This window comes from Ammospiza caudacuta, chromosome 5 (genome assembly GCF_027887145.1).
Source record: "Ammospiza caudacuta isolate bAmmCau1 chromosome 5, bAmmCau1.pri, whole genome shotgun sequence".
In the NCBI taxonomy this organism is placed as follows: domain Eukaryota; kingdom Metazoa; phylum Chordata; class Aves; order Passeriformes; family Passerellidae; genus Ammospiza; species Ammospiza caudacuta.
This window is the reverse complement of record NC_080597.1, coordinates 33677569-33693199: the sequence shown is the minus strand read 5'-3', so window position 1 is coordinate 33693199 and position 15631 is coordinate 33677569. Positions and strand designations below refer to the sequence as shown.

General features: G+C 38.5%; 1 protein-coding gene across 3 annotated transcripts in view; it reads left to right on the top strand.

The window, feature by feature from the left end:
* The window catches only part of VEZT (vezatin, adherens junctions transmembrane protein), a 49698-nt gene extending 35647 nt beyond the window's left edge, over positions 1–14051 (top strand). For all 3 annotated transcript variants that reach the window (XM_058804838.1, XM_058804837.1, XM_058804836.1), the window contains exons 8-12: positions 1820–2151; positions 2765–2958; positions 7083–7183; positions 8312–8519; positions 12479–14051. In XM_058804838.1, the coding sequence (XP_058660821.1) occupies positions 1820–2151; positions 2765–2958; positions 7083–7183; positions 8312–8519; positions 12479–13059 (1416 nt within the window). In that variant the 3' untranslated portion in view covers positions 13060–14051. The remainder of the gene's footprint in view (positions 1–1819; positions 2152–2764; positions 2959–7082; positions 7184–8311; positions 8520–12478) is intronic.
* The last annotated feature ends 1580 nt before the right edge of the window (positions 14052–15631 follow it).

Here is a 15631-nt window from a genome sequence, read left to right as displayed (position 1 = left end):
TGTAAGCTAAGCCTTTGTTTACCTGCAACTTGCAGTAATTTAACTGAACTCTGTTTTAGTTAAACTGGTTAGGATGCTTTCTGGATACAGTTAAGATCACAACAACTAGAAAATCTCAATTTATGGTAACTCATGAAAGCCACCAATGTAGGCTGGGTGTGGTATAGCTGAACCAAGCTAAATTAACAAAAGTCAGTCCTAAGCAGATTCCTGTGGAGGTATAACATACTTTGATAACCTTGGGACGTATTTGTGTGGTGAGCCTTGGATGTATGTGCAGTCCTCTTTGGGTTTGTTTTTTCACTTTGAGAGAATTTGCCTTTATAATAAAGTGTAGGTCATGCTAAGCCATATGACAAATGTAGCATGTGTCTTTTGGCTACCTCGTCCTTGAAGAAAAGCAATTTAAAGAGTGAAAATTTTTCACTTAAGAAAAACATCCCAGTTTAAGCTGAGGAGAGCCAGGTGGATATTTTGTGTCAGCAAAGATCACCAGTAGTTACTAACAGAGCAAGCTGCTTGCAACCGTAAATACATCTGGAATTTCCTTTTCTCTTGTCGTTGTCCCTTTTTTCAGGTAGGTTTTTGATTATTATTATTATTATCAGTTCCTGAAGTCCACTATTTCTGTATGCTGTTTTTTTACTGCCTGTGATTTATGTCTGGTGGAAGGGATTGGTCTTCTTTTGTGCTTATTACAGCATGAGCTTTTGATTTTTTATCCAGGGCACCACACGTTCAGGGACACTTGAGTGATTGCTGCCCATTTGTTTGCTTTGTATTTTTGCACCCAGCAAAATCAGTCTTGCATGTATACCTCAAATTAATTTCATGTCATTCATGTATTCTTTTTTCTCATGAGCATCTTTTGTAAATTGAGATTCTTTTTTCTTTTGGAATACTTTCTCTGTTTGCATCCAAGTATTTTTGATGTGATGAGTAAATGTTTTACCTTCCTTGGTCTGGAATGCTTGCGAATAAGTTTCTGTCTCCACCTCATAATCACCTATAGCTGATCCCTTTTAATAAGGGCCATTATTGCAGAGAAAAGTATCACAACCTTTCCTTTTCATTTTAGACATTAAAGGTGCTGCTCTACTGTCATGGTCTACTGAGCAAACTTCTCTAAACTAAGAAAACAGTTCTTTTCATTTCACTGGAAGTGGAAGTTCTCAAGAAATTGAAATTCTGGACTGCCTTGCTCCTAGATGGACTGTCCTCTTTAGTATCATATATAACATTGTGAATCAATCAATTTCTTTAAAAGAATTTTCTTCCTTAATAGTATTGGTAGAATTTCATACTTTGGCTGAAAAAAGAAATAAGTTAGCAGCTCAACTTTCTTCAGATGCAGAATATATTTTTGTTGAAGTACAGAGCAATTAGGCTCATGTTTCAAGGCTGGGTGTGGGGCAATGCAGTAGTTATTAGATTGTAGAAATGACAGCTTGGCCTTATAAAAGGAAAAATGTCTTTGCTGCCACTGGAATTTTGGCAGCCCTTTACGAGCCGTAGGGTATGTGGAGATTATAGCAAATAATGAAACTGGCCGACGGGAATATGAGGTTTTGGACTCTGACAACTTTATGAGCATAATTGCATTTAATATCCTTCATCAAGGAATTAACAGTCACCTAAGGTTCACAAGATCTGAACCTCACACGCTCTGGAATACCCTTCAAAAACAGTCAGCGGATTTTTGCAGTTTTTCAAAGTTCCCGTTGCCGGCCAAGGAATGTTTTCCCGTGGTGTATCCATACATTTACTTTGGAAGTAAATGCACACAGGTGCACGGAGCTAACCCTCCCCTGTTTTGCAGGTCCTCTTTCAGCTCTGGGTAGGGCAGAGTTCAGAGTTTTTCAGGAGGCTGGCGCTGCTGCTGTCCCCGGCCAACGCGTGCCCCGCGCCGTCGGCGTGCCCGGAGCGGCTGCCTCACCGCATCCTGCGCGACGTGGCCCAGGGCCTCCCCGGCACGCACGCCGCCTGCCTGGCCGAGCTGCGCAGGAGCTACGAGTTCTACCGCTACTTCGAAACGCAGCACCAGGCGGGCCTGCAGTGGGCAGCCAGGGGCAAGCAGCAGTGCAGGGAGCTCAACAGCCTGCAGACAGCCGTGCGCAGCCTGCAGCTGCACCTCAAGGCCCTGCTCAATGAGTGAGTTTACACCTGAATTAACAGAAGGATTTGGACTTGAAGTTCTTTGGGTTGTCAGCTTGTATCCCCAATTAAAAGCAAAAAAAGTCTTTGTGGTCGTAGCCGTATCTTCACACAGATGGCTCAAAGGTTTACTATGGAATCTGATATTTTTCCTGGGTATTCTTTGAGTATCTGAAAACTTGAAGATAAGCAGTGTGCTAAGATTTTGCCTTGCTTTTGTGACTCCCTTAAAAACCATAATAATCATCCTTTGATTTTTCCACATATCAAATGCTTTATAAGAACATTCAGCTCATAGTACCTAACTAGTAAATATCCTTAAAGATTTGTCACTGCCTTGGTGAAACAGTTGAGACTGTCCTACTCCTTTAACCTTACATGTAAGAATTACTATAACAATTGCAGGTGTTGCATTGTTAATCTTATACATAAGCAAGGTATCTTGATGTAGAAAAAAATATTTTAAAATTTTGGGACATCTTTGAGTAATTGACTGAGTTAGGTTCTTTAAACTTAAAGGAAATAACAGTATATTACATTAAATAATGGAAAGAATGGTGGAGTCAAATATTTATTATTACTTACTGCTGTTTATCTCCTCATTACTTAGGGTAATAATTCTTGAGGATGAGCTTGAAAAGCTTGTTAGCACTAAGGAGACACCTGAGTTGACAACAGAAGCCCGTCAGGTTCTGGAACAAAAACTGAAGTTTCTGCAGCCTCATATCCAGGCAAGCAACAGCTGCTGGGAAGAAGCCATTTCTCAGGTGGAAAAAATGAGTGGAAGAAACCCAAACAAAAAAGGTAAATGTGAGAGATTAATTTAGCAGCTAATGGGATACACTTCAGAGATGAAATGGTCAGATGAATCAGTGACAACGTTCAGCCTGTGTATCAGAATTTTAGCTGAAGAAGGTCTTAAAACCATACACTTTGAAAAACTGTGTCCTTATATCAGACTTTTTCATTGTGATGGCCTTGAAGCTTTTGTTTCAGCAAAAAATGCAACCATGCTAACTCAGTCTGTTACACCTCTGGGTTCAGATGGTTACATTTTCAGGTGTAGACTGATAATTGCTTTTTGTCTTTGATGGGTGAAATCACCTATGAAGGGGTAGGATTTTAATGAATTGCCCTCAAGATCTTCATTTATTTACTGCATTAAAATGATGCCATTAATTGAAATGATAATGACATTGTCATGAAACTTTTTTGACAATCGCATTTCCTGGAACATTTCAAATCATAGAGGACATGTTGAGCATATAAAACCCATTTACTTCCTCCCTCAAAGAGAGTGAGCTAACCTTTGGTGTTCTTAAAAGTCTTAGTGAGCGAGCAGCATATCCCAGTGTCTTGTTTCTTGTCCCTCTCTTTAGGGATCTGTACTGCCCATGCTGTTCTTGTGAAGCATAACCAGCTTAAATAACTGAAGTGAATGTAGGCTCTCCTGACATGGAATTGAACCTGTAATTTCTTATCTTTCTTTTTTCCAGGAGCATTTTTACTGTGCTAGGAAGGCACAGCCCAGCATCTGAAAAATGCTGGTAATGGAGACTGTACTAGGAAAATTGGAGGGGGGAACTTGGGGTATCAGCAAGTTACCTGCAGAAATCCAAATCTGAAGTGCACTATGCTCTTAATGATGCATGGAAGGAATATCCAGAGATGGATAAATATTGCTGTGGGCCTAGAAGCAGGCAGGCCAAGGTTGTTCATGCTTACATCAGAACTTGGAGCACTGAGAGGCTTCTTGCAGGCTCTGTGCAGGTCCAGACATGGTATAAACAAACTCCTGCACTTTACCTGATAGTGCAGTCTTACAGCTTCCCCCTCAGTGCTGTGTAAAACAGCCTGTGAGGATGTTAGATGTAGCCTGATATATTTGCATGTGCTGACCTATTGTGTTTTGTTGACACCTCCACAACCTGCAGTTCTACTGATCTTTTTTTTCCCTTTGCTTAAAAGCTCTTTCTAGACTACACACAATAGTATTTTTAGTTACTTTAGTTTTATTTTTACTTTGTGTATAAATTTCTCAGCAGGCCTTTTTATTATAACTTGCTTCTTTTAAAGTTCAGTACAAAAATAACCTCATGTGTGATCTAGAAGGGATTGCATGGGAAATAAAAAATAAAATAATCCTTCACTTTTGCCCACTGCTTTCCTGGAAACGTGCTGGGATTGAACTTCTATTTTGCAACAAGTTTACTGAACTAATTCACAGGAGCTACTTTAATTTATTTTGGTCATGAAAACTATTTTTATCTGACAACATTTGACTTACCTGATATATTTCTAAGCCATCCAGTTTCTGTGATTGACCTTGTCAAGCTGTACATGAAGTCAAGTTCAATTCTTTTGCTGTCTTCCTACAAATTTTAACAGCTGGTCTGTCAGTCATGTTACGTAAATTACTTCATTTTTTTTCCAATACTTTCTGAAAACTCTTTGGGAGAAGATACCTTCCTGTTGAATAAATATAACAGCTCAGCACAGCTTTTACATTTATGCATTACTATCCAAAACTAAATCAATCTTTTGACAAGAGCTGTTTCAAGAAACCCATGGGCTTAGAGCCTTTTGTCTAAGTGGATGCTGAGCACTTCTGCTGCCACAGATAGATGTTTAGTCCAACTAACTAGTTCAGCCAGTAGAGCATCTGTATAAAGAGATGAGTCCCCTTGAACAAGCAGTACATGCTTCTTGCCCTGAATCATTATATGTCAGAGCTGTTCTCTTACAGGTACATTAAAGAGCCAAAGCAAAGCCTTGCAGAGTAATAGATTGGACACCATACCCTCCTGTCAGCCTGTCATTGGTGCTGACACCAGCATGTATCTTGTATTTTAGCATATAGTTCCTTCAGGGAATGCAGTTTGGCTTCCTCCTTTACATGATTTGGTGTATTTCTAGAATCAGTACCTTTACTTACTCACTGATCCTGTCAGGTACAGAGCAGAACCTCAGAACAAGTGGAGCTTTAGCACATTTAAGGGCGATCACCTCTATTTAAATTCTTTGGGCAACAGTGGACCTATCTATCATTCATCTACAAATACATCTTTGCTAATTTCCTAGAACTTTCAGCTTCTTTTCTTTATTCTTTTGCATTTTTTCATCACTGATAAAATGTATCACTTAAAGCTTCAACAGTGTAAGCATGTAGTAATCTACTACTACTATTACAGAATGGAGTACTCTTTGTAGCTAGTTACAGCATTGTATTACTGATCTTTGAAACACTGGCCCTCAAACTGTTTAAATTCCATCCTTGTTCTTTTAAACCATCTTTGCAAATGGACACAACTTACTTAGATATTTATAAGACGAAGGCTGTGGTACTCTGCTGCAATCTCACCATCCCTAAGTGTTCAGTGTATAGATTAGAAATGGAAAATAGGGTTAGGTGGGGCTTGGCAAGGTCATTTAACCCATTTCCCTTCTCAAGGGTAAATTAGTATTTGTGAGTAAATGTTGTTTACCTCTTCCTAAAAAACTATCTTTAGGGACATGTTACAGTATTTCCAGGCATCTATTCCAGCACTTAATTCCATTACCAGTTGAATGTTATTACTGAATAGAAGTACCTCTTGCTGCAATTTAAAAGCAGTACTTCTGATCCACCCACAATGGAATCCATTTCCTCTTGATGGCTCTTACATTCTCAAAGATGATTATTATGCTTCTTTCTGTCTTCTCTACATGACTCCCTATGCTTCACCTCTTCCCTGGTGACTATACTTTATTTAGTCCTCTTTATAATATCCAGTGTTTTCCTCTATATTCCCTCTGGTTGCCCCACTGTGTTACTGAATGAAGGGGCCCCAGACTGGGCAGTATGTTCCATCCACAGCCTGATCAGTGCCAGAGTAGAAATGTTATTTCATGTGTCTTAGCAGTCAGTGCTGTTGCTTTCTATGTACTGGTTTGTAGTTTGGCTTTTTGCTTGCAGTGGGGTACAGCTGATGGTGAGGCTCCTCACCTCTTTCTCAGTGGTGCTCCCCAGTCAGTTGTGATACATTTATGCACTTGGCTATTCCAAAGCACAAAAATCTGCAGCCATTGTCACCAAACTTCTGGGTCTGAAGTCCATTTATACCTGGGTTGTATCAGTGATTTTCCAATATTATTTTTTATTCTAGTGGTGCCCTTCAGTGTTCTTGCAGATTATCCCCAAGTCAGCAGATTTAATGAGATGCAACACCTCTCTTTCACCCATTGGCAATATTGGAGAGTATTGGACTTGAGACAAATCCTCACTCAATGTATTCCAGTCTGAAAATGGTAATCATGCTGTGATGATCCAAGAGGCTGTTCTATGCACCTAATAGCAACTTTTCCTGGCCTTTGCATTTTCCTTATAAAGATGTCATGACACCATGTCAAAAATCTTACTGAAAACAAAATGCAGGATGTCTTTGGTTCTTTCTATATGCAAGACCTTTTACTGCATTGCAAAATTAACATCTTCTATTTTCAACAAATTCACACTGGCTGTTATTTGTCTTCTTGCTACCTCGCAAATACCTTCCTGTAAACTTTCTTTAATTATTTCTTCCAACATTTTCCAGTCATTTGAAGCTGTTTTATCTATAATTTTTTTAAAACTTCCGAACAAAGTCTCTTCTCTGGTTTTACTGATTTTGCTTGCCATCTGCAGGTTTTCAAAGTCTATAAAATTTCTGAGATTTGTTAGTTGAAGTGTTTCAGCACAAGTTCCATTGGACCCAGCTTCTATAAGAACAGCCAAGTTACTTAAGTGCTGTTTAACAGTTTCAGTGTAACCTAACCAACCTTCTCACCGTTTTTTTCATGTATGCAAATCCTGCTTATGAAAATACCTGGACCCTGCCTGAGTGAGTCAGAAACATCATTCAATACTCAATTTTATTTCTTTTAAATCCCTTTTCTTTTTTCCCCTAAAGGCAAAATTGAAGTTTCCTGTGACAACCTACAGCATACTACAGTACCTTTAACACAGCCTGCCATATACATAGAAAACAAAGATCCAATCCCTGAAGAGCAGGTAAAAAAAAAAAAAAAAAAAAGGATCATTTAAAATAATAATTGGGGATTATTTGCTATATCCATTCTTTTTTTCAGTTGCTTGTGCAGTGACCTTGTCTTGCTGAGACAAGTAAGTGGCCAGTACCACTTCAAAATTGGACTTGTCAAAAAAATGTGTACATTCCTTTTGCTGTTCCATGGGGAGGTATTCCCCATCCTGGAAAAAAGAGCACTAGTATTCATTTCTCATATATATCATTAGAAATGAATGACCAAAGGAGAGCAGCAACTCAAGTCAAAGTAATAAAAAGTGAGAATTGCTAAAAGGCAGTATATGAAATAGTCCTACTTTTGCTGGATTAAAAGACACAGCTGAAAAAGTGACAACTCAAGCACAAATCATCCTGCCATCAGTTTGTTTAGTCTCTGCATTTTTGGATATCTTTTTACTGTAACACTGAACAATTTTGTGTTGTTAGAGGACCTCCTGGGTGATGGTTGGGCTGTCTTAAAGAGAGGTGGGCCTCCTCCATCCCAGAACTGAGTGGCAGATCCATTCTGAAATACAGTAAACACCCATGTTCTGCTCTGTCCCTCCCTTGCTTCTCCCCCACATGTATTCTCTCCAGCTGTTTTTCCATATCAAAAAGCTGGGACTAATTGCTTGACTGAAAATTTCTTATAATATAAATGCTGCTCTGTTTTTTTATGCTCGTAATCCAGTGTATTTAAAATTGGAAGAGAAGTTTGCTATTCTCTATATCCTCTTAATAAGGATTTATGTAAGTTAAATAAGCAAGATGCATGACTACCAAGAGCTGGTTACAGTGTAAATTTAAAAAAAAAAATAAACCCACATCAGCATTGCTTATTTCCACCTGTAATTACAGAGAAATGGTCTCCCATTTTCAAGGTATATCACTTGTTCCTATTTGTGTATGAAGGTAAATCTTGTTAATGAGTGGACTTGCTCCAAAATCATACAGATACCACCAAGAGCAGTGTCAGGTCCACTGGCTCTGCTCAAACAGGGCTCCATCCTGTTACTGTGGTTGGTTTGTGTTGACATCACTTGATCTTGAATCAGATCATAGGATTGAGTGCACCTGACAGTGAAGATCAAGAGTTTCTTCCTTTCTTTCTTTAGGAACTGGAAGCATATGTTGATTATTCAGATACAGATAATGAATACAAAAGGGAAGACTTTTACTGCTTCTCCGAAGAAGAAAGAGAGAGGCAAGAGCGAGAGAGACAGGAATCTAAGAGGGTGTTACAAGAATTGAAATCTGTACTGGGATTCAAAGCTTCAGAAATTGAAAGACAGAAGTGGAAACAGCTACTATTCAGTGAACATGGTAAGCATTTCTTTTGAAAATTAATTCCTTCCTTAAAAATCATGGGTGTCTGCCATGGATTTCTGACTATGCTGGAATTCAGACCGTGCTTAGCTGTAGTAGTGTCTTTGACAGAGCTGTGTGGTCTTAGTTGCCATTCCATATTTTTATATTTTAGCAGTCATTTTACTACATATTGAAACAAACTCATAGAAGTGAGAATTTGGCTTTAAACAAAACACTGAGCTAAAATATTAAACACACAAAAATATTAAGACATAACATCTGCAGGATATAAACTATGCAGATTGAACTGACTTTCTTTCATGGCTTTCCAGTAAATACGAATTTTTATCAGGGTGCATAAATAAATTGCTTTTCAGAATTTAAAGAAACTAGCAGAAAATTTATCCCAGACGTACAAAAGCATATAGGTTAAACTGAAGAGCTGAACTTTGAAATATTAGAGAAATAAAATAATAAAACTTCCTTTTGTTTCCAAGAGAGAGTGAATATAGAACATGTTCACAAAAAAAACCCCAAACAAACAAACAAAAAACAAACAAACAAACAAACCCCAAAAAACACCCCAAAACAACCCAAAAAAACCAACAAAACCACCTAAGAAGAAGAGTTCTTTCAAATTAGCCCTTTTTAATTCTGAGGACTGCTGGGTGTCTCCATTCACTTGCAATTGAAAGCAGGATATGAAAATTTCTCTTGCCTCAACAAGACAGCTTGTCTGTAAAAACTTGATTCCTCTCTGCTTGAGCTATTTGATTTACTCTCTTTAAAATTGGCAGAAGTTTGTCTTTTCCTTCCTCTTATTTTCATTTCTTCCTCTTAAAGACAGGTTAGGAAAAGCTTTCTAAAAAGTGCCATGTTCTGTGTTATGCAAAACAGCCCTCAAGTCTGGCACCATATCCAATGATTCTGCCTCTGATGGTGTCTACCAGAAAAATCAGCAAGGATTGCAAATTTCCAGTAATTTACTAGAAACACAAAGTAACAGACCATATGTATTTATGACATAGACATTATCTATGTCTCTTTTGACATCAAACCATCAAAAATATCTGTTCTTAGCAATTTTCTTCTTTACATCCATTAAGCTACAACTGTGGTAAAAGAGGTTACTTGACTATTGGTACTGATTTCTCTTCCAGTTGCGGTAAAAACCCGAGACATCAAATTGCAGCAGTTTGCTCAGGAATAGGATTTCTGTATTTCTGTTGCATAAGACAGCACACAGCTCTTCACATAAATTTCTTCAAGTCTTCCTTTCCTAACTGTTGGAGGACGAAGTGATCCTACCTCCAGTTTAAGTCTTCACAGACCTAGTGAAACTCTTGCACAAATAGTTTTTGTCAGGAGAACTTGCCTAGGAACATTTCCTTACCTGAGCAGGTAATACTTGTCCTGAGCAGGTAATACCTACCAGTATATCCTCAGGCCATCTGTGGCCATAGCTGGAAAGAGTCAGCTCACTCCTGTAGTTTGCAATAACTGTTCACCAGAAAGCCTTTGTGGCTCATGTTGGTTCCTTTTCCTTTCCTATTTCATTGGTTTAGGAGAGACAAAAGGGTGAGGAGGGAAGAAAGCATGATTTTCTCCAGCTGCATAGGACTAATCATTAATTATCTCCATCCTGTACAAACGTGGAAAACATGAGGGCAGTTCAAGAAAGTAATTAATATTGTCTTCTGTTGGCTCAGATTATGTGTGTCTAATCTGACAGACTGATGGGTACACCTGCTATAACATTACTGATTTTTAGGGAAATACTTCAATATTTCTTCAAAAGAAAGACAAGTCAGTAAATATGGTATCATGGACCCTGGCATATTATGGTTTAATTTATCCATACACAAGTTCAGTCCTTAAAAAGACATTTATGTGATCTGCACTTCCCACATTTCTGACTTGGCTTATCTTGAAGATTGAAACCCAGAAAGGTTCATATTCTTGGCTTCATTGGCCCAAGCCAATGGATGGCCATGATACCACTTTTCCATAGTCCTCTTGAATCTTGCTTTTACAGGACAATCAAATTCCAGAAATCCTGTGTTTTCCCAACTTGTGATTATTGTGGAAAAAGATCCTGAAATATTCAAAGACTTTAATCTGTTTGTGAAGGCACCCAGCTAGCCATTCTGACTTATCCTAACAAGGGCATGAGGGTTTTTGGTTCGTTTAAGGAAGGGCTGGTGAAGGTTTCTACATAAGAGGTCAGCTCCAAACAAGCTGATATGTCTTAAGAGCACAACATGAAGTCAATTGGAGATGATAGGTTGGATTCCAGAAGAAAAAATACCATCTTAGCAGAGCAGTAGACTAAAGCAAGTTTTCCAAGGCCCACTACCATGGTAATACTTCTTACAGTCTGGGTAATAGGTAGTTTATGCGAGTGTAGGTAAGCTTATGTTTCTGATCCTTTGGCCTCTTGTTGAGCCACTACATGAAAGTGCTTTTGAAAAGGTCTGCTAAGTTTTTAGTAGCTTCATTTCCATTTGTCAAACACTGTCAAACAACTTTCTTCTGCTGCAAAATCACTTCTAGCCTTTCCCTAACCTATCCCCTGCAAAAAAGTTCATTCTGTTGGTGGTTGTGTTGTAGCCAGCTGTTTCCCCTTCTCCCACCTTGTCCATACAAGAGTTGTTTTATAGCTATTTATCGGATTTGGAAAGCCATGCTCTCAAAACAGATGAATTTCACCCTGCTTATTAATTTGTCAACTCCACAAATTGGCCAGCTACCAATCTCAAGTAGCTCTTTTTTTTTGTGAGAAATTTTGCCTTTCAGAGTATTCTTTGGAGGAAATAGACAAGAAGTTTCCTCTCAAATGATAAGATTACTGTGCATATTCCTGTCTCTCCAAGCAAATGGGCAGAAATAAGTAGCAACATATGTTTTACAAGACAGGGAAAGAACTACTCCATAAACAACTGAGACAAGTCTGGTGCAATGCTCCTTTGGTATATCAAGTTCTAAAGCAAATGGTGCAATACACATTCAATGCCACAGTCTCTTAGTGTGCTAATGACAATAGTTATCAATGTGACAACCATAATGATGTGCCTGCCTTCAACTAGCTAAAGTAATATTACTGAAATAGGATGCGGTTGAAAAATCCTAATAGCATAAATTTTGCTTCCCATGAAAAGTTTGTGTATTTCCCAGAGTTATTTTCATCTCTGCTTGCAGGGGTAAAGTCAGAATGGAATTAGAAAGGGAAATGCAACTTGGGAATCTGCTGCTGCCGCTCTCATTTATGCTCGTGCTGCTACTATAATGGAGCTGCTGCAGTTTAGGGAATCTGGTACTTGGAAATGGACATTTTATCGTTTTGTTAACATGAAAGCCGCCCGTTCTTCAAGGAGCGATTGTACCGAGTTACACTAACCCTTAACTCTGGGAGGAGAGACTTCCTGGCAAGCATCCCGTTGCTGGCAATGGGACTCACTGCTGCTACTAACTGCAAGAGAGGCTAAATTAATGCACACTTTATTTGTGAGGACACCTACCTGACTGTGTGGTTATGTGTTGTATTTGTATGTTGTGTTGTATGAGATCAGATACTACCTATAAGGACTTTTTCATGTACCAACTGTCTTTAGTGGATTAGGTAAACTGTTGTTCACAAGAAGACAGTTAAATCTGTATGCACTACAGTAGTTTTACTTGGGTTTTGCTTTAACACTGAATACATCCTCTGTGTTTGATGCTGGCTTTAAACACCATCAATTTTGTGCTGTCTCTTCACGTCACAGATTTTAAGGAATAGTTACAAGTAGCCGTCACATTTCACTTCAGCTCTGTGATTAGAAAACACTTAAGTTTTGGTGTGGGTTGTATTTCTGTTGTTTCGGGATTTTTTAACGTAATTTAAACCTTATAATCTTGCATCTTTTCAGGCAAATAAATTATTTATGTATAGCATCTCACTTTTAGTTATCATTTAATTTTTCCCCCTTTTTAAGCTGCAGTGAAACCCTTGTCTCCTGTAGAACCATTGAAGCTACTAAATAATGTGGAATCACATATGAATTCAGATACAGAAAAGCAGGACTGCAGCCAAAGTTGTGATAAATCTGAAGAAAAAGACTCTAATCCAGAAGTGAATGCTGCTGATAAAAGCAGGACAGAATATTTGTATGAAGATCCTGAGATGGAGAAAAACAAAGACAGTATTACAGATAAAGATGTCTCTACAGGGGCTGAAGGAAGAATGTATTATCAGTGTGAAGGGGATGCTGAAGAGCTCAAGCCAAGCAGTGTGGATGGAGTAGAGGCTTCACAGCCTCCCTCTATGGATGCATTACATTCAAAAATCAAGGAGAGGCTGGCCCAGCTCCACATATCAACAGATTTTAACTTCACATCTGGTCTGGCTGCACAAGTTGCTGCCAGGTCCTTCACTTTTACTACAATGCAGGAAGAGACTTTTGGAGATGATGGAGAGGAGGAGGAGGAGGAAGAAGAAAAGACACAGGAGAATGAAGACCTTGTGGACAACTGTGAAAATGAAGAGAGAGGCTCTGAAAGTGAAGGAAAAGTATAAGTCTGAGCTGAACTTTATTAAACTAACAGCAGGCAGTTTGATGGAAAAAACCTGAGGTGGGGGGTTGAAGCTGAAAATACTGGATGGAGAAAAAGGAGACCTACATATAATACATCATGTTCCCTTAAGACTGATACACTAAATAGGACTTCTAAGTATATTGAAAATTTGCAGGTAAGAGAAGTTTGGGATGCATCCAAGAAATAGATGGCTGTCACTTTGCAAGATCCTAGTGATGGGGGTTGGAATCTACCTTTGTGTTTTCTGTTTTATTTATTTATTGAATGACATATTGTAGTTTTTCATTTCTAAACAGAAGGAAAAGCAATGTTTTGATTTACAACAGACTCCATTTTTTTCCTTTCTGATTCTTTTGTCATGGTATCAATGTTTGTTCCAACAAAAACAGCCAGGACATTTCTTTTGGAAGAACCTGAACTGTTCTCTGTGATTGTCCCCCACCACTTTTGTTTCACTGTTTGTGTCTGCAGTGTGTTGGCTAAGCCATGATAGTCATTTGTGATTCTTCAACTAGTGATGTGGCACCCAGCTAAAATGTAGAATTTTAAATAAAAACTTGAAAGAGTTAGTATTTCATGTGTCCTGGGGTATGGGGCTGAAATAGTATAAAGTTAGTCATGCTTCATATTAAGGTTTATTTAGAATTTTATGAAGGGTTAATAAATGATGTCTGTAAGTTGTAATTCATGTTAGAGAAATGTGTTGTAAGTAAATTTTAGGGAAGATTATAAGCACACCAGTAGAAGGTACTACAGATAGCTAGAAGCTATCTATTGGATTGAGAGATGAGAAGTGAACACCTATTTATTAAGCCAGCTATTAATTGTTTGTTAACCTTTTGTAAACTGAACCTTAATGTAATTGTTTGATTTGATATAATGATCAATTGTACATTTTTGCTTATGTCCTGAAGTAATTTTCTGAAAGGAAATTATCTGTGAGCTTTGCAGTGTTTTGTTTGAACACCATACCTGCTTTTCACTAATGTTCTTTCACTTTTCCTTAGATCACAGCTTTAATCTGTGGGATTAAGAATCCATGAGAGAACTACAGCTGTGTATTTTGTTTCTTGTAACTTAGTTAACTGATGATGAAGTCTGGATGTTTGGTATGAGGTTATGCAGGTTGCTTTTTTCTCTGTGGTGGTGTTACAAGGAGCAGGAAACTGATGCTAACCTCACAGAGGAGCTGGTTAATGGTTTCATTGTCCTCTCTTCCTTTTGCTGTCTGACACATAACAAAGTAAAGCTCCCGTGTTTCTAATGGTGAGAGCACCACTTCTTTGTGTGGAATACTCTACTTGGACACCATCTACACTTCCGGGACAAAACACTGCATCAGTTACTTAGAGTATTTATTGTGTTTTGCAGATTCTATAAAGGGCTTTTTAGATGCTGGTAGTGCAGAACAATATCTTTCTAGGATGGTGTCATAGAAAGCAGGGAAGGTAACACTGGTCAGCAGGTTAGGGTGGAACTCTTGATGGTATGTCAGAAAATGAGTGTTTTCTTTCAACTCCCTGGCCTATATTAGTGATTTTGCATGAACACTGTGAAATATGTGGACTTTTTCACAGATTGTAAAGAGGGAAATACCAGTTCATAGAGAAGGGAGTATGACTTACAGTGTTCTTTCACTGTAGAGTGCCTGTCTTCTCCCTCACACACAGGTTCTGGGAAGAGAACGTGTTGCCATTTTTCATTGACCAGTTACACTGTGTTCTGTGTCCTTTATTTTGTCTAAGTGACTGGAAGCTGAGTGGTTGATGTCTTAAGGAGGTTGTAGGAAAAAAAAAATCAGCTGCTTTTCATAGTGTATTCAGAAGATAAGCCTCCTCTTAGTGGTAGAGTTTATTCTTCTATAACTAAAGATTAGGCTAAGATGATGAAACACTTTTATTTTCTCTGTGGTAAGCATTTTTTTTTACAAGTCTAGAACAGCTGCTTTGGATAGATTGTGTTTGAAGCATTGTCCATGCTTCTGAAGAAGTCTTCCTCATTCTTAACTTGAGATCCTCACAAAGTGCCCAGATATTTTTTGTTCCTAGCTAATTGTTGTGACAGCCTAAATGTATCTTCCATCAATATTTTTCCATCAACTCATCCACCATCGTCTCATGATCTGGTGTTGTGTATCCGAGAAAGGGTACTCCTGACCTTTTTCTATGGGATCCAAATCATAGTTTACAGTGTGTAAGACTATGATACCAACCTGGAAATGTAATCAGATTTAGGATGTTAATTATCACTGTGTTCACAGTTTCAGGTGAAGTCAGAAGTAGCCTGAGTTACATTGGTACTGGAATTGGTGACCAATCTCACATTTATAAAAGCTGCTATCTTTTTATTCCTTTGCTGCAGTCCTTAGTAAAAATTCTGGAGAATCTACTTTGGTGGCTCACTTGGGGCTCAGTTTTATTATATGCTGGTCTTGGTAATGAAACTGGCCTAAAAAGCCCTGTCCATCATGAGTTGTTCATTTTCCTCCAGCAGATGTGTCAACATGGGGTTTTGTGGCTATGTTATAAACCAGTTCACGAGTCTAGCAGGGG